The sequence below is a fragment of the Antedon bifida genome, chromosome 2 (genome assembly GCF_963402885.1).
Source record: "Antedon bifida chromosome 2, ecAntBifi1.1, whole genome shotgun sequence".
Taxonomy (NCBI): Eukaryota; Metazoa; Echinodermata; class Crinoidea; order Comatulida; family Antedonidae; genus Antedon; species Antedon bifida.
Genome location: NC_136227.1, coordinates 28,018,122 through 28,036,631, shown reverse-complemented (window position 1 = coordinate 28,036,631; position 18,510 = coordinate 28,018,122). Strand labels below are relative to the sequence as shown.

The 18,510-nt window shown below is 34.6% G+C and overlaps 4 protein-coding genes across 5 annotated transcripts in view; 1 reads left to right on the top strand and 3 right to left on the bottom strand.

Moving 5' to 3' along the window:
* The window catches only part of LOC144858915 (transmembrane emp24 domain-containing protein 2-like), a 144,807-nt gene extending 133,613 nt beyond the window's left edge, over positions 1–11,194 (bottom strand). The window contains exons 1-4 of one of the 2 annotated variants that reach the window (XR_013616680.1): positions 10,867–11,194; positions 10,158–10,344; positions 9,622–9,732; positions 8,984–9,255 (exon numbers count right to left, since the gene is read on the bottom strand). Coding sequence is in view for 1 of the 2 variants with exons in the window: in XM_078715063.1 (XP_078571189.1) it covers positions 9,131–9,255; positions 9,622–9,732; positions 10,158–10,344; positions 10,867–11,052 (609 nt within the window). In the remaining variant the exon portion in view is untranslated. Of the gene's footprint in view, positions 1–7,518; positions 9,256–9,621; positions 9,733–10,157; positions 10,345–10,866 lie in introns of those variants that run through there. The other variant, XM_078715063.1, reaches the window with a different exon arrangement.
* On the bottom strand, positions 2,009–3,304 carry LOC144835577 (zinc finger MYM-type protein 1-like). The gene has a single exon (XM_078690658.1). The coding sequence runs from the start codon at positions 3,302–3,304 to the stop codon at positions 2,009–2,011; it is 1,296 nt and encodes a 431-aa protein (XP_078546784.1).
* On the top strand, positions 5,914–7,438 carry LOC144858914 (uncharacterized). The gene is made up of 2 exons (XM_078715062.1): positions 5,914–6,131; positions 6,348–7,438. The coding sequence occupies exons 1-2, from the start codon at positions 6,058–6,060 to the stop codon at positions 6,895–6,897; spliced, it is 624 nt and encodes a 207-aa protein (XP_078571188.1). The 5' UTR covers positions 5,914–6,057; the 3' UTR covers positions 6,898–7,438.
* An 85-nt stretch (positions 11,195–11,279) lies between the features above and the next one.
* LOC144858905 (serine/threonine-protein kinase Pink1, mitochondrial-like) lies at positions 11,280–17,601 on the bottom strand. The gene is made up of 8 exons (XM_078715049.1): positions 16,864–17,601; positions 16,372–16,656; positions 16,127–16,236; positions 15,452–15,634; positions 14,254–14,420; positions 13,557–13,681; positions 12,963–13,208; positions 11,280–12,546 (listed from the first exon to the last, which is right to left on the bottom strand). The coding sequence occupies exons 1-8, from the start codon at positions 17,284–17,286 to the stop codon at positions 12,217–12,219; spliced, it is 1,869 nt and encodes a 622-aa protein (XP_078571175.1). The 5' UTR covers positions 17,287–17,601; the 3' UTR covers positions 11,280–12,216.
* Positions 17,602–18,510: the final 909 nt, after the last annotated feature.

Genomic DNA, 18,510 nt, shown 5'->3' with positions numbered 1-18,510 from the left:
TCCCGAAACATTTTTTCAAGAAGCTAAGGGGTGAATATTTTTTCCAATTTTTAAAGATGTATTTAATTTTGTTTTCATCAAATCATTTTTTTCGATCCATTTTGTACTATGTGACATTAAAATTACATATTCATAAAAAAAAATTAAATAAATAAAAATCAAGAACTGTGATAAAACTTAAAGTTCAATGAGTATTAGGCCTAATGTCCGATCCTACTAAGCCACGTCGCAAAAATCGTGTTACTTTTATTAAGTTGAAAATAGCGCCAATAATGTAATGATGGAAGATAACATTTTCTACAATAATAAAATGAAGAAACACTTTGAAAAACTTTTAAAAAAATGTTTAGGCCTAAACCTTGTTTTTTTGGAGATCTGTTTTTTACGCCCCACGAGGACATGATATAGTCTCAACCGACATATTTTTTTTCTTCAGAACAATGATGTTGGTGACCGACTATCATTAGGCCTGCGACAACAATATCTGCTATTGTATATATTTTTTCACCAAACAGAAGTGTCAGAACTAATTAAACAATTTTGCTTCATGCATAAGACACATAGATATCACTGTGTTTAATTTAACTTACCTGTGTCATTGTCATCGTAATTTACCCTCCCCTCTCTCTCCCCTCCCCCTCCTCTTCATACAATATAACAAAATATGGCGGTTGTACCATCAATGTTGGAAGACAACAAACTAGTCTACTGCTGGTCATTTCATGGAATGTTGTCAAAGAACCAAGTTCTGATGAAGTTCACTTATCCATTTAACTAATTTATTTAAATTAGCATTATTCAGAACAATTTGATTGGCTAAGCTTTCTCTTCTCACACCTTCCGTAAATCGGTAATAAAAAGTATTATGATGGTCAGAAACTATATTGTCTTTTGTCAAGAAGGATTTTGAAATGAATGTTTCCGAATAAAAAAAAAGAATGAATTGATAGTAAAAGTGCAATGCATAAAATGATAGTAGGTCTACTTTTTAATACTAAATTGTTGTTGTGTCCTACTATTTTTAAACCTTACACTTATACCACCAATAATAAATAAAAAAAATAAATTTCTAGAAAAACAATTTTCGAAATATTGTCTGATGAAAAGAACTTCGTATTTATTTCGGGATATAATAATATCTCTAGAAACAGTATTAGCAGTATGATGTTTATTGAACAGCGTCCCTTCTTTGATGAGTATTATACGAAAATCTATTATAGTTTTATGCAACTTATGTTGAAGAGTTGTAATATTCTTGTTGCATGTGTTTGCAAATATATGCTCCATAATTAAAAAAAAATAGTAGATGGAGAAGTCATTCTATATATTTATAAATTATGCGATGATATGGATGAAATATTTCCGAATAAAAAGAAATTGAAATTGAGTAGGCCCAGTGGTGGCGCCAGGATTTTTCTGGCGTGGGGGCTGACGTCCCCGACGCGGGGGCTATGCGAGCGGAGCGAGCATCACGTGGCTGGGGGCCAGGGGGCCGCCAAGGGCCCCCGGTGGGGGTCCAGGGGGCGAAGCCCCCTCAAGCAACGGCGTTTTAGCGTAACTCAAGGCCGTTTTAATCGGATTTAGGGGAGGAAAGTTTTGTCATTTCTTTATGGTAGATGCAAATAAAATTATGTGCAAATCAATTATTTCATTTGGATTTCCGACGAACTTTTCCGAAAAATGTTAAAAATGAAGCGAAAGTAAATAAATATGCCTATTCATCACATGCATAAATATATACATAGTGAAAAGGCTTATTTTTGTGGTCTTGTATTATCGTATAATTGTATATTTATTACTCTATGTTTTAAGAGAAATCGTGTAAAATTAGGTACAAATCGGTTAATCCCCTCGTCTGTACACGTGATGAGCGTGGTATAGACACACCTTCATGCAATGGAGTGTACCTGTCATTTTCGGAATCAGAGGTTATGACATACAGGACATTAAAAAGAGAAGAAACAAAAGTGTAAAATAATATCAAACTAATTTATTTCAAACCGTTTTCTCAAAGAGAAATTCTACATTTTGGGAATTTTGCCTTAAATCTGTCAACCACGGTGTTGAGGTCAAGTTTGCTTCCTCGGTCACGATGTATTCCAAGCATCATGAGGCTGTCCAAACGAGAATTTGCCATTGTCGAACGCAAATCATTTTTTATTAGTCTCATTGAACTAAAATTGCGTTCACATTCGGCAGATGAAACAGGCAAAGCACACGCCACTAAACTGATACGCTCCAACTCAAAAAAAGCTTCCTTCAAATCTTCTAGATATGCGTGTAGCTGGAGAAGAGATCGAGGTTGCTGTTCTGTTGATTTACGTCCCAATAGATGTTTGAACGTAACTAATTCACTTTTAAGAACATCGGTATCTGCTTTAAAAAGTTGAGCAAATTCCATAAGTGGAGCTGGTTCAAGAAACGTATTAGATGTTGGACACAACGATGAGATTCCTTTCATTATTGAGATGTTTTTTTCACTGAACCTTCTGTTAAGTTCACCATCTATTTTATCAATGACTTCGAATACATTCTGGACGAAAACATCGAATCCATCAGTAGCACTCCGTTCAATATTACTTTCAACATAGTATGCACGCAGAGCAGTCGGTGGTGCAACTTTCCGTTTTGGTCTCGTTGTTTCAGGCAAACACAACCTGTCTGCAATCGTTTCTGCGGCGTCCCAGAATTCCTGACAGCGTTCTCTTGTCCGACAGTAATTCATTTCATCTTTTAGCGTACCAATGAGGTCAACAGCGTGTGTCAAGTCATTTGATGGTGTTTGAAGAACATCAGATGCAAACTTAGCTTTCGATAAAACGTGTCTTAGTACAGACAGGTATCGTAAGAACCGACGATCTATCTGCAGCAAATAACCGGTTGCTTCAGTAATACGACTGGAATTACTGTCGTTATCGATGACATCATTAAGAACCTCGATTACTATTTCTATTCGGTTCCAAAGAGCGTTAAACTGCTTTGCCTGACATGACCAGCGTGTTTCTGACACTCTACCAATTTCTATTTGCTTTAAGCCATACTTATCTTGCGTCTTTTCCCACCTAACATGTACTGTACTGGAACTAAGGAATGAGTGAAGCTGCTTAAATAACGCTACCATGTCAGAAATGCACTTAACTGATTTTGAGACGTCAACAATTACTAGGTTTAATCTGTGGCAGAAACAATGAACATAATATGCCATATCCGCTCCTGTTTTCTGTGGTAGTTTACGCTGAACTCCATTTAAATGTCCAGAAACAACAGAGGCACCGTCATAGCCCTGCCCGATACAATTCTTCATATTGGCTTCAAACTGACATCAGTTTATCAATGATGGTGTCTGATAACCCATCAGCATCCAGGCTTTGTGCTTCAGCGACACCAATAAACTCTTCATGTATTGCATTTTTGAAACAATATCGAACAGCGACAACCACTTGCTCTTTCTTAGATGTATCCTTTGATTCATCAGAGAGGACGGAGAAAAAGCAGGCTTCGTGTAGCTCGTTCTGTATTTGTTCAAGAATCATGTCCTTCATTATTTCTAAAAGGGCGTTCTGAATACTGTAATGTGTATACTTGGCATTTCCCGGCCCAGAACCAATCTTTTCTGCAATTACATCATCGTGTTTTGCAACTAATGATAGTACAGCAAGGAAGTTTCCACATGAAGGACCGAAGTTTAGGTTCTTGACATCTATGTCGCGTATTCGGTAAGATCTTCCTGTCTCACGTTGTGCGATCTTACGCTGGGCCGTTAACAATAAGATCTCCGATAATGTACGCAGGTAGTGCCTATTATCCTTGATGAGTTTTGCAGAAGCATCACTGTGGAGCTCCGATATGGATTTTAGTTTTCCCGACTTGATGGCATTATAATGTGCACATGCATCGACACTTTCAGCATGTGGAGAACTACACTGATGTTGCAATAGCTTGTTGGATCTTATATTTCCATAACACTTTTTCCAGTTACAATATCCCTTATCAACTAAAAAAGTGGACTTGCTTATTTTGTCTGCACCAAAATGTCGGCATTTAAAACAGTAGGCCTATACTGTGTCTTCATATTGAGAGTATTCAATCCAAGGATATTTGTCATATAAAGAGGAATTAAATGCTCTAAATTGCTTTCCAATTAGATGGGAGGGAAAAGATATATTTCGAGGTTGGACTGGCTGACTGTTTTTCGAAAACGACAAGTCACTTGGGCCCAAACGTACACTCACAGCCGTTTGTTTTTCCCCCGTCACTGGTAGCTTTACTTCATCAGTCACTGTGTAAGAAAATATAAATCAAAACAACACCTTCATAAACGTAACACTTTTACGGTTGTTTGACCGTCATTTATGGATTGACCAACAATATTGACAAATTAAAATTAAATACCGTTTTTACATATTTAAATATATAGTTTTTTGTATGTGTTTGCATGTATAACATTGAAATACGAATTTCAATTACTGTATTTGACAATAAATTTGATTATGTTCATCGGTTCTCTATAATCTCATCCAATCAACACACTCAATGGTACATTGCGGTATGTTTGATATTGCATTGAGAGTTGCATATATCATGACGTCACATTTGATAATTAACATTCAACCTTTATTGATGTGAGTATGACTATGTTGTTACAATGTTAAGGGTCTTATAATAGTTCACCTAAAATCCCAGCTGGATCTGGATCTGCCTCATTATTTTCAGTATCTGAATATTATTCTTCAAAATCAAAACCTGCTTCTGCTTCTATACTACTGTCGTCGGCGGAACTATTACTTTCAAGAGTGGATTTAGGTTTCTCCATTTCATTTTGAACCATCTCTTCAAAATCTATATTATTAAATTAAAATTGACAACTTAAGCTTGACTTATATTAGTGTCGTATCAATCAAACTAAAATCACGTGTTTTTAATAAGAAAATAAACAATAATTATTTTATTATTAGGCCTAAGTAATAATAGATTCATGAGTATCTTACTGTCATCATCATCACTCGGTTGCGTTTCAATCACTTCGCTGACTATCAAAGCCTCATGATCTGCTTTATGTCTTTTCGACGAGGAAGCACAAGAACTAAAAAATGCATCCATAGTTCGTTGTTTTTTTTCTGACTCTTCGACAATTATTGCCACTGGTGCAATGCGACCGGATTCATAAACATCCTTATGCTTCGATTTCGTATGCCTAGAAGCATAATCGTTCTGGAAAATATCATTGCACAAAGTGCAGCGCACATTAAACCTATTCGCTTTCGCCATTTTACATCAACGGGACAGAGCGTCTAGTAACTAGTTCTGAAGCTATTACAGTGCGTCGTCTGATAAACTGTGGGGTGAGTGACCGCATGTGCGCGTTTCTTCTCAGCTGCTGATTGATCCTCCTATACGTCGGCTAAAGTTAATACTTACCATTGTGGTCCCTGGATGGAACATCACGCGTAAACCGCAATGGGCTGGACCCAATGTTAAACGATTCGTTCAAAGGGACACCGCCAGAGAAGCGCGTACCTATTGTTTACTTAAATCGCTGGCAATAATGCATGCATATAAAGTGTAATAATAGCCCTCCGACGTACTCACAGTCAAAATAAACGTCGCGGTTTTTTAGGCGCTGAAGCTAAAAATGATTTTTACTGTACATTATATTCCCCGACGAAAGGTACTCGCGTTCCCCGACGGGGGGGCTAGGCTCCCCGACGAGGGGGCTAGAGCCCCCGTAGCCCCCCCGCTGGCGCCACCACTGAGTAGGCCTAGTCATATTAGTTTGTAATTTGCCCATACAATAAGCATGCTTATAGTCCCCCTAAGTTGTTTGAATAAAAAAAAGTACATGTACAGTAGTCTCGAAAAACAGCCGCGGCGACAATCCGAACATTTCCGAGGTCCAATTTGGTATGCTGTACAATACATACTCACGCAGAGTGTGTGACAGTGCACGCTGTGTGCTGCCGTGGCCCGTGTGTATGTGTGGTGGATGCGGTAGGCCAAGGCCTAGCATATACATTAGCATTTATAGTTATATCATTAAACGCCGACTGTGTAGACAGTATGGCTCTTGTGGCTAATTATGGTACAGATTCTGAATCGGATGATGATGTAAACGAGCCATTTGAAAACAAAGGGTAAGCCCTATTCTATGACCTAATTTAATTACCGTCCTAGTCTACCTGTTAGGCGGCGCATAGGCGCCCTAAAAGAGTAGACTAGTAGTTAGCAGTGAGTAGGCCTACTACCTAGGCTACGCTTACTTTACTTATATAGCCAACTCTATATGACAGGCCTACTGTATTCTGAGGCACCTAAGACATAATTAATTTATTATTTTTTATTCTTTGCAGATTAAGTAACAAGAATCTATTATTAACAGCGGGTAATGAATCTGATGATTCGGAACCAGAAATCACTCAAAATAAAATCGAAACTGAAAATAACCAACTTTCAGAAAGACTTCCATTGCCAACTTTCATGAATGAAAATGAAATGCGCATTCCAAACTCTTCAGTTTTCAGTAATCCTTTTAAGGACGCAGAACACGAGAAATTTTCAATCTTGGAAAAACACGTCAAAATGACCCACACCAACGTAGAAGATTTAAATAAAAAGAAAATATGTCACAGTTTTCGAAAAGGACGCTGCAGATTTGGAAACAAATGCCATTTTAAGCATGCAAGTAAAAGTGTACAGCCAATACCAGAGAACCAAAATACTGCGGTATTTAACAGTGAAATAAACTACGAATACGATTTCCAAGAAGGTGAAGAAAGTGAGAGTGTAGAGAAGCGAAAAAGAAAAGCTGGACTAAGTAGAACATTGATACCTTCAAAAAAAGCTATGAAAGATTACAAGAAAACACAAGTGGAAGAACGTCCATGGACAATGAGTAGTTGAATAACTTGAATATTAAATTGTCTTATTTTTCTTCTCTTTTTGCACAAATCGGCATCAATCACAAGGGACATTTGGTTTATATTCTCCAGATGACCACCCTCAAATGTATAAGTTTATCGCAAATAGCGTTTGGAATGCATGATGGGAAGGAATTGGGAGAAACAGCACCATGTGTATAATGCACTTGTCGCGACTTTCTTTCACTTTCGGGAGAGGTGCGTCATACCTTATGAATACCATGATGCACTGCATAAAAAAGTGGCTTTTTTTAAAGAACAATTACCATCTTGTTTCATATTGACACGCCATTGTTTATTGACAAGTGCATATATAAACTTATTATACTGGTGGTGGCGCTGTTTCTCTCAATTCATTCCCATCATGCACTGCAAACACTATTTAGGATAAACCTTATTGTACTGTGATTTAATGTGTAAAAATGACATGATTTGGAAAATATTGCAAAATTATATAATACTACAGTATTAACTAATGTAATATATAATAACAATAAACAGCTTTGTCTACTTTCTGAAATTTACTTTGTGTATTGATCTTTGACAATTTTTATCTATAAACAGACACAAATGCCGATTTCAAACAAATATGTTTCATACTAAATATAAGACTTGAAAAATTTATTCAAACAATTGTTTTCATTCATATAATTTTGAAAATTACAAAAACTAGCATTTTCCAAATTAACGATTACTTTACGTTGTATCAAACCTAGGCGCATACTCTTTTAAGGGGCTTTCACACCTGGTCCGGCATGGTTGCAGTCTGTCACCGCAAACATCAATTTTCGCATAGCCGTGTGTAGCATCGTGAAAATGAAACATTGCCAATCGATATGCTGCTGGACGGGAACCGTGCCGGAACAGGTGTGAAATACCCTTTACTCAGTAGTTTTCTAATAGGATTATTATAGTAGGGTACTACTAACAAAGAATTGAATGATTACACTGTTTTTTAGTGGTTGTTAAAAATACACTGTCCAAGTACTGTACAATGATAGGCCTGTAGCGTAATCTATCCTTCAACCATACCAACTTAATTGTGACATACTATTACAGGACTCGGATGAGGGATTTACACATCTAATTAATTTAGCCTAGGTTTTAAAACCCATAAAGGACCGGTAATATATCAATATTTTCATAACGTATATTGTGAAATAATAAAAGCAGGTACATTTAAATAAACAATACTGTATTCTCAAAGTTGAGGTTATTACATCAAGATCCAACATTTGAAATGTATTACATAACATGCAGAATTTATTTAAATGATCTACAGGTAGTGAAACAATACGCAACAAACAACATTTATATGCAACAATATTAACTAGGCTGAAACATAAATAATTTTGATGAATAAAAAAAAGCTGACCCAAGGTTTTTCATATTTTCAGAAAAATAAATATGTAAAATCACATACTGTAAATAATCAAATATGTGCAACACTCAACAGTTGACTTGGGAGCAAAGTTGTTGTCCACAAAAAATGATTTCAACTTTGTGACAACTGGGCTTCGAAACAAGTTTGAAATGCACAATAAATTAACATAAAGGAAGGCTGTCACAAAAATCATAAGGAGCATTGTATTAATTATTAAGCAAAAGCTTAACAATATCAAATACTATCAGCGCCAAAGGTTGTATATGCCGTACTGAATTCTCGCAGAGCATCACATATTTGACCATTTACGGTAAATAATTAATAAGTGTTGACCAAAAAATAAAAAAACTAATGTGCTAAACAATTCATCAAATTAAAGTTTTTAAAAATAAAAGCAGAATATCTAATGGTCCAGTGTTTAGAAATGTGCACAAAAAAAATATTGCAAGGACAAGAGGAATCTGGAAACGCAAGGAGTCAATATTGAATACAATTCAAAAACTGCTCCGTTTCAACCGGTCAACCATGCATGTAATTTAAAGTTATCTATCATGTAGTTCTCTGTGCCGACAAACAATAAAAGTGCACAACTTTGACGAAAGAAAATGAAGCATTAGATTCACGGCTTATCATGCTGATAAAAAAATGAATTTGATGCATAGTTGACCATACCGATAGTCTCCACACAATATTGCGACTATAAGTAAATCTGAATTTACATGCACAGTCAACTTAAAATTATGTATGATAGCCTCGTCTATTTTTTATGCATGACCGATTCCTCCTATCTTTGCCACCAATACAAATGATTTCGAAGTATCTAATATTAACATTACACAACCCTCCTGACTTCAAAGAAACGCTTAAGATAATACACTTGTCCCAATGTCATCGCTACAAGAACCAGACTTTCAAAAAATGACCATAAAACTACTCTGGAATTGGTGTTATCATTGACTGAAAGACAAAAAAAAACATATTTTATGTACTATTTTGTCCTAATAAGATTGCTTTAAAAAAGAATAAGAAATGAATCATGTTAACCAAGGCAATCTAACAACAGGACACTGAGCCTTGCGAAGATAGAAACTTGCAACAGTCCTTTGATCATATGTCTGGCTGCAACAATACCAACAGTACAATACTATGTACATATTCTCCGCGGAGCGCAGTGTCCGTTAAGGGGCGTGGAACGGATTGTGGCACAGCCACAGGTAAACTCTTTGATCTTCAGAGCTCAGCATCATGATTAGATTGTCTTGGTTAACTATACCACATACAGTACAACTAAAATATATAATCCATATCAACTGATTAACTTACTGGATCTGTGAACCCGTTCTCTAACTTGCATGTATTGCAATTCATGTAAAATCCCTGTAAGCCCGGTCGCTAATTGGTTTGTCATTTCTTCAAGTTTAGAGTGATCTTCAGCTAAGATAAAAAAAAAACAAAACTTTTTTATTACATTTTAATATTTTGTATTTAATTTTAGTCACAAATTCATTTTATTAATAACCAAAAATGCTAGAAGGGCATATATGGATATTATTATATTAAGTCAACAACTACCCGCCCAAAACTTTCTGGCCTGCAATGTTACAGTAACAAGGACGGTGATTTTATTTTCTAAATATGTTACTAATCCCAAAACTATATATTTGGACACGATGATGTCATATCAACTACCATATTTGGAAAAATGTTTTTTGTCAAACTACTGATAATAGTTTCAGGGTTCTCACCAGCATGTCATGAGTGGTGGTTGGCGAAGTAACTAAGAAAGGGACTTAAAAACCGTACAAATTAAATAGGTTATAATTAGGTACAAATATTTGAAGTTGTATTTAATACTGTACCTCCAGTATCCATGACTTTAGGGGCATCTCCAATTTCCATTGAAAACATAACAATCTTTGGCGTCATAGAAGACATTTTATTACTGAAACAATATCTATAAACACCATCCATATGAGCAGCAAATGTATACTTCCCATTTGATTCTCTTTCACCCTCATATACTACTCGATTATCAGGACCAATAATCTGCAAAAAAAAAAAAAAATTCTAATGAGATGAACAATTTATTTACATTTTTTAAAATCTTTTTACTTACTACTATCTAAGCCTACTTATTTACTAAGCCTATAGTATCTGGTACAATCAACAGATAGCGAAGTCTAGTTAGGCTCCTCCTACTAGAGTGCATCATTTTTATCTCGGCCTAAATAAATAAAATAGCCTAGGGGCCTACTAGGCTTGTATGTAGATTTTATTATGCATTTATGAGCCTTACTGTATAAATAAAATAGATTTAGGCCTAGGCCTACTTCAGTAAGAAGTCAACAATATTATAAATTACAGTATTACAAAATAATCCAATATTTAGGCCTAGCCTAGGCCTAAATTATTTTTTAAATAAAAACTAAAAAAATCAAACTAAAAAAAAAATGGCTTTGGTATAATAAATTAGTGCTAATATTCTATAATGTTATAAAAACAGTTATGGCTATTCAACACAGCGAATGCTAGGCCTAGCCGGCAAATCATTTAGCTAGGCCACTGTACCTTAACATCCACGTCCAAGAAGCCTCCTTCTGACACCTCAAATGCGAGCGCCATGTTCGTACCAGATGTTACCTTGTCGTGAAAACATTCTTCTGCATGGGCATCAACAGAGACAAAATAACTATTAGTGTAGACAAAACATAGTATAAATGAAACCAAAAATATATATATTTCGAGTTTCTCCATTTTTGAGAAAGTATAGCGCTCTTTGTAGGTAAATATGTGTAATTCTCCTACTGATACTACGCCGGGTCGATCCTGGCTAGGCCTCCTTATGCCACGTTCGCTCTCGTTGTGAGTAGCCAAATAAAAGAGGGCGCTTTACCTATGGAACGGCAACAATGACAAAATAAAAATGGTTTTACTTGATTGTATTGTATGTGTATTATAAAATAAAAATACAAAGCCAATAGTCCTACTAATAAGCATTGTTTATTTCTAATGAATTCTACTTACTATTACTAAATATACATGTAATATAACTTCAAATAATGCAGGTAATAATTATGCAAATCTAGCCCTATCTAGCTTACATCAAATGCATTTGTCCATGCTTCATGTATACTAAATGTATGTAGGAATTTACACCTTTCTCTACTGTATTATGTTGTTTCCAATTTGAGCATTCCTTTCAGATGTTTCAGCATATTTTGTTATATAAAGAACTTTTTTAAAGAAAAAATTAAAAAAAATATCTACTTTTCCTTAATGCTATTTGTATACTAATTCGTGAATCATTCTCACTAAATATTCAGATAACAGCAAAATAAGGACTAATTTGTTTCATGCATATCTTTACTTTAAACTGAACTCATTATGTATTTTAATTTCTATGCAATATGTTTCATTTAGTTTTAGTGCCAAATACAGTAAAAAATAATTGTGACAAAAATAAAGAAGAAAAAAAAATGCTGACGAAGTTATAATTATTATCATGATGACATCAACACTACTAATACTAATGACAGCTGATATGATTATTATGATAATTTAATAGAAATATTTATGCTTGTATTATTAATGGTCAATTGTGGTACCAACGGTAGTAACAATGATTAAAACACTATTATACTGATATCAATTTTATCTTTTATTGATTATATGATAATTTAATAGAAATATTGATGATTATGATATTAATGGTAAATTGTGGTACCGACGGTAGTAACAATGATTAAAACACTATTATACTGATATCAATTTTATTTTTTATTGATTAATATGATAATTAATAGAAATATTAATGATCATGATATTTATGGTATAGACAGTTAGTAAATGAAAATAATTATGTTTATGATGATTAGGATGACAGCATAATTTTGTACATACTACATAAAGCCAACCTTTTTACAGTTTGCAGTTACAACTTTGTGACGCTATAAACTCTTTAACAATTTGTGCCTGACTAGCGTCCACCGCTTTCATCAAACTATCTAAATTAACTCTTTGCAAAAATGTGCAACATATATCTTCTTCAACGAGATTACCGTAATCTGATGGTACGTTTGTACCTATGACACGCTTCATACACCGCTCAACATAAAGCGTTCCCAACCAATCAACAACATGGTTTTCCTTTGGTATCACATGTCCCGTACTCCAACACGCAGCTTTCCAATATTGCGGTTGCCATAAAAACAGATGAAAAATATTTGCTGCAACTGCTGCAGATAATCTCTGTAATTTAACAAAACGCATCATTTAGTACAGTAGATGGACATTTTTTATGTGTACAGAAAGAAAGACCTTTATAGACTATTTCAGTTGATGTAAAGCTCTGTGTACACTATCAAACTTTATATGACAAAAAAATGTGATGTGCCCATATATGGACACGATGATGTCATATTACTACCATATTTGGGCACATCACACATTTTTTGTCAAACTAATTTGATTTAGCTTAAGTCACCTGATCAGTGCACAAGTATATATACAATGGAGATATGTAATGGACTATATAATGGAGAAAGGACTTGATGAGTTTAATGGAGAATTGAATGAAGTAGTTACACAATAGTTTAATGGAAAATGGATGAAAGTATTAATATAAGGTCATAATAGTTCTTTAATAAAAAAGCATCAGTACATACCTCATCAGGGTCTCTTTTCAATAGCTTATGGCAAACCATTTGTGTGAGTTGATGTTTACCATCCCCAAAAAATGGCAGCTCTGCCTCCTGATACGTTCTGCTGTCCAGACGTTTAGAAGCAGTGTTCTGTGAAACTGAGAAGGGGTTGGGGAGGCCTACAATCTCATATGCAATGGTTGCTGCACTCCATGCATCTGATTTCCGGTAATTGATAGTAGAGTGCTCCCCTGGAATTGCTGTTTTGATCTGTAGGATAGAACAAACCTACAGTAACTGAGAGTAAAGGTACAGTAAATCATTTTCTTGACTAATTTCATGACCTTTTGTACTGAATTTGCTATATGCTATATATATTGCTATATTATTTTATCTCACAGTCTTCCACTAATGGTGTTATTAAAAGGTCAGAGTTAAAATAATATGCTTCATCTTATGGTTTAAAAATAATAATGGTTACAATTCTCTTGGCGTAACAAAAAAATGAACTCTCTCTCATCAATTTAAGCAACCTCCACTCACAAAATTAAAATAAAATCTCTTGCTCTTTTTCCTACTACCAGGAAGTGAAACAAATTTCTGATTTTTATAATGTACCTCTGGAGCCATAAGAGCGCTGTTCCCTCCTTTGTCAACATATGAACTGGTGTATGGTAAACTCAGACTCCTGTCATCTTGGACTAAGCAGCAACCAAAGTCAGTAATCACTAATCTACAAACTCCTATAATACAATGTAAAAAAAAAACCAGATTTACTAACCATTTTCAAGAAACTAATAATGGTAATGCATAATAATTGTCTGATCATGTTTTAGAAACATTCAACACTGCTGTTTGTCTTTATTGGCATGGCATCAAGCAAGATGGCCAGACACTATTACACTGGGAAACAAAAACTTAACAACTTAAGGCTATGTCTACACTATCAAACTAGTTTGACAAAGTGTGATGTGGCCAAATATGGCAGTGATATGACCAAATATAGTAGTGATATGAAATCATCATGTCCATATATGAGCATATCACATTTTTTTGTCACATAAAGTTTGATAGTGTAGACAGAGCTTTAGACCTACAATGGTAATGTTGGTTGTTGAAGCAATTAAGTACATGAGAGAGCTACTAGCTAGTACTGCAGCACTTACTAAAATCGGTTTGTTAAAGTACCACAATAGGAAATGCTACAGTTGTTTGTGCCTTTATCATTATTTACATTATTATTCTACTACATATATATTCTTAATTTGTACCACCTTTGATATACACATTTTCAACTTTTATTTTGAATTTGTACCCGACTGTATCTCAACCAAAATGTTATCACTCTTTAGGTCTCTGTGAGCAATGCCTTGACAAACAAGATATGTGATTCCTTCCAATAGCTGAGTCAGCATTATCATGGTTGCACGCTCCGATTGTTCTCCAAAACGATGAAGATATTGCTTCAAATTCATATCATATCTAGATAACAAAATTAAATATTTTAAGAATAAAAAAGTATGCAATGATGAGCAAAGTCCTGACGGATTGACATTTTTTTCTAATGAAAAAAGAAAAATATTTGTGTAGGAAGAACTCCATACTATAAAAATATTTTATTTTAATTTTGGTCACATTAGCAGTTATAGAAGGCACTCTCTACCCGTCATGCTAATCTTTGTCCGGTAGGGCCCGCCAGGTACAGTAGGTGCCCGGTATCGCCAGGTAGTGTTTTATGATATAAAATGATGTCAAGTACACGTAATTAAGATGCTTTAGTTATTTATTTAATTAAATTTAACTTATATATAAATTTCTTTACAGAAACAAGTTACAATCAGTTTCGTCATAACGCGTCAACAATAACAAAACATCACTTTACCACAGTATTTTGACAGTTTTTTTATATTATTAAAATGTATAAAACATACAATTAAATCAATTAAATAACACAATAATATTAAATATTATGTTAGCATATACTTGATAACATTTTATATCATAAAACCCTACCAGGCAATACTGGGCCCTACCGGCATAACCCATCTACACAAATGGGTTCTCTTCAACAAATACTGCCTACTGCATTCCACAATAATTTCAATTTTTTTACAAAAAAATGACTGGGTCGTACAATGGTTCTGTACCTTCAATTGTTGAATAAAATAATACACAGCAATTGATATGAAATTAAACAATCAAATGACAAACATACACACAGATAAAAACATTTATTAGTCACATTATCTTGTAAGCCCGACGTTAATTACTAAGGAAAAACAAGACATCTTGAATACTACTGTATGTTAGCATGTACTTGATAACATTTTATATCATAAAACCCTACCAGGCAATACCGGGCCCTACCGGCATGACACTTCTATAAAAATACTCTTCAACCAATACTGCCTACTACATTCCACAATAATTTCAATTTTTTTACAAAAAGTTGAATGGGTCGTCTTCGCAAGCTGTGGTTCCAATTCAAAAGCAAGAATAAAAACCATACAAACCTCTTCATAGTAACAAACATTGTCATATTTCTACCAAGGCCATTACTTGGATTGAGAGCAGAGGGTAAGCAAGCTGGATGATGCTGCAGGATGTAGTCCAGTTGGGGATACTCATCATCAACAAACGCTCTGTACAAGTCTACGACATTTGGATGTTTTAAGGCTTTCTTTTGTGATAGTTGACTGTTGAACCAAAAAATAATTTTATTAATCAGCAGACATTTGAATTCTCTGCTACCTTTGTCACAAAAATCCATGTAAACAGAAATGAAATCTATGTTAGATAATAGTAATTTTAAAAACAGCATTTCACCATATGTAAAGCTCTGTCTATAATTTCAAACTTTATGTGACAAAAATGTGATGTGCCCATATATGGACATGATGATGTCACATCACTACCATATTTGGGCATATCACCACATATTTGGGCACATCACATTTTGTCAAACTAGTTTGATAGTGTACACAGTGAACACAGAATATGCAGGCATCATAATTTTGAGTGAAATTGGAGGGTCCTTGTTCATTATTGCTGCCTGTTTTATAATAGAAATTTGAAAACCACACTTTTATGATCTATAATCAATTTCATTTACTAAAAGAGTTAATTGTTGATCCAATTAAATGATTAGATAAGTTTTTAAAATCTGAAAACATTTTTCCAAGACTTACAGCGATGTCATTTTGCCAGCAGAGGCAACACCATTCAATGGAACTAATTCCCTTTCATATTTACGGAGAATATCGTCCGAGTTGGAGGAAGCAAAATAGTTGAATGTCATCTATATAAAAAAAGAAAAGTCAGTCTGCTGTCATCATAGGCGGTGGAAATGTTTTAATGTATATGCAAATTAATATGCAGATTTATTTTATTATTTCTTAATTTTCACAATGATTTCATTGTGTTGTTATAATACCTTAATAGCAATAGGATAGTCATCTTCTTCGGTATTCACTGGACTCATTTCTTCTTTGTGTCCCTCTACCAGATTCCATCCATCTTCTTCTTTTGTGCGACTGACCTCTTCTTCCATCATGTCCCATCCATCTGCCTCAGTCTCAACATCAATGTCTTCTTTGATGCGAGCAGCAAATATGAGTCCATTGCAGCCATTGCCAAGAGGTTTCTTGCAAAACTCATATCCAGATACGTGGTCAGGTACATCTGGTTTTGATTCTTGTTCAGTTCTCTTACACGAGTTCTAAAAATTAGAGGAAAAGATTTATTTCAGATTGCATAGTTTTTATTAACAATTTCGTATTGAAATTGGGCCAGCAGAAGATACTTTTAAAATATAAATTCTCTTTTATTTTGTTATAATATACTAGGCTACTACTATATTAAACTTATTTAATTCTTGGTTGTTTGAGAACCCAATCTTAAAATACCTTTTGTCACCTGAACTTACCCTGATTTTGGAACAAAAGTCTTCATAAAATTTATCCTCCATACCATTTTTAGATCCACTATAGAGTGAGTCTATTCCTGTTCCAACCATTGAAATACCAACAAAAGCGAATAGGCCTAAAGAACCTCTGCCAAGTACCTGATCACGGGAAGCCATCAGCCTCATAGTGGCACTGCGACGCAACACAGAAGCAAACCCTTTAAAATTGGCTTCTGGGAGGGCCTTGAATAGACCATATCTTTGAAAGATATTGGACGATGGACGAACAAGTTGCGATTCATCCCTACAATCACGTTTTTGCAGACATTTTCGGTCAGCAAACCTTTTATGATTTATTTCATTTTGGATTCCACGGGCCCTGTGTTTTATTAGTTGACCTAGTAACTGCCTGGTCCTCATGAATATCATTGTACCAAAAGACATTATTCAGTTATGACCAAGCCTGGGCTAGCCCCCAGCGCTTGAAAACACTCTCTCTGTCTAGGGCTAAACCCAGCTTATTCACACATAACATTAATATATACTACTACTACTACTAGGCCTAGCCACCTAGTCCTAGCTAGGCTAGTCCTCACTCTAGCTAGCAAGTAGGTAGTACATGCTAGGCCAGAACTGGCTGAAGATACCACATGTTTAAATATATATAAGACGTCTTCGATTCTTTCAGTTGAATTATTGATATATAAAACAAAAACCGAGCAATAAACTAAAATAAGTCTGTATCTTTGACGTTTTCGCCACCAAACACTGTCACAACAACTTGATAATGATGTCATTCAATGGTATTCTGATTGGTAAAATGGTTTCCAAAAATAGCAATTACGTAATGTTCTATGGGGCGCCACATGCAACTAATGTATTTTGTGTTGATTTTTTTTAAAATTTCACATATTAAATGTGACGTCAGGTTTGAATATTTCGCCCGGAATTTAATCTAAACCGTCAGATTAACAATATGGTCCAGAATAATATTACTACATTCAAACTGAATTACAGTGAATCAATACAAAACAGAATGGTTTGGTTTATAATTAATTGATACTGGTTATAATAGGCCCACTTTGAACAATTCTAAACGACGTGTTTAAGCAATATATTGCACTTTAATGTGCGAATATAAATTATAGGGCCTACACGGTACTTTTGAGAAAGAAATTAAACCTAACATTAAAATTCTAATTAATTCAAAATTGATTATTATTATTTTATAATATAATTTATTTATTGATAAAGGCTGAGATAACAATATCAATATCAATATTGTTGAAGGTATTTATATTTACATTTATATTTGTCCTCAAGCTTAACTGGAAACTGAGGACATTCGGATTAGGCTCTCCACCCTCTCTTTGCGGATAGTGTACCAAGTTTGTTAACGTGCACCAACGTTCCAACAAGACAAGTCTTAATGGAATATTAATGAAGTTATTATATTAGGCCTATAAATGAGCCAAATTGAAAATTTCAATCAGGGTTTTCCACTCTTCTATAATCCTGTAAAACTATGCGATTGGATACGTATGTTTATTTTTAATGTAGTCTCACACGTGTAGAACTGACGAAAACCATACAAATCCACTGATGTTTAGCAGCAAATATGCTTACTGGTTCCTTTGAATTTTGAAAAGATCATTTTAGAAAAAGTCA

Bases quoted from the DNA above. Each gene is read 5' to 3' on its own strand.
- LOC144835577 (XM_078690658.1), bottom strand. From the start codon at position 3,304: ATGAAGAATTGTATCGGGCAGGGCTATGACGGTGCCTCTGTTGTTTCT.
- LOC144858914 (XM_078715062.1), top strand. From the start codon at position 6,058: ATGGCTCTTGTGGCTAATTATGGTACAGATTCTGAATCGGATGATGAT. The intron at 6,132-6,347 runs GTAAGCCCTATT...TATTCTTTGCAG, and splicing joins GAGCCATTTGAAAACAAAGG to ATTAAGTAACAAGAATCTAT.
- LOC144858905 (XM_078715049.1), bottom strand. From the start codon at position 17,286: ATGTCTTTTGGTACAATGATATTCATGAGGACCAGGCAGTTACTAGGT. The intron at 16,657-16,863 runs GTAAGTTCAGGT...TCTAATTTTTAG, and splicing joins ACTTTTGTTCCAAAATCAGG to AACTCGTGTAAGAGAACTGA. The intron at 12,547-12,962 runs GTATGTACTGAT...GTTAAATTACAG, and splicing joins TGAAAAGAGACCCTGATGAG to AGATTATCTGCAGCAGTTGC.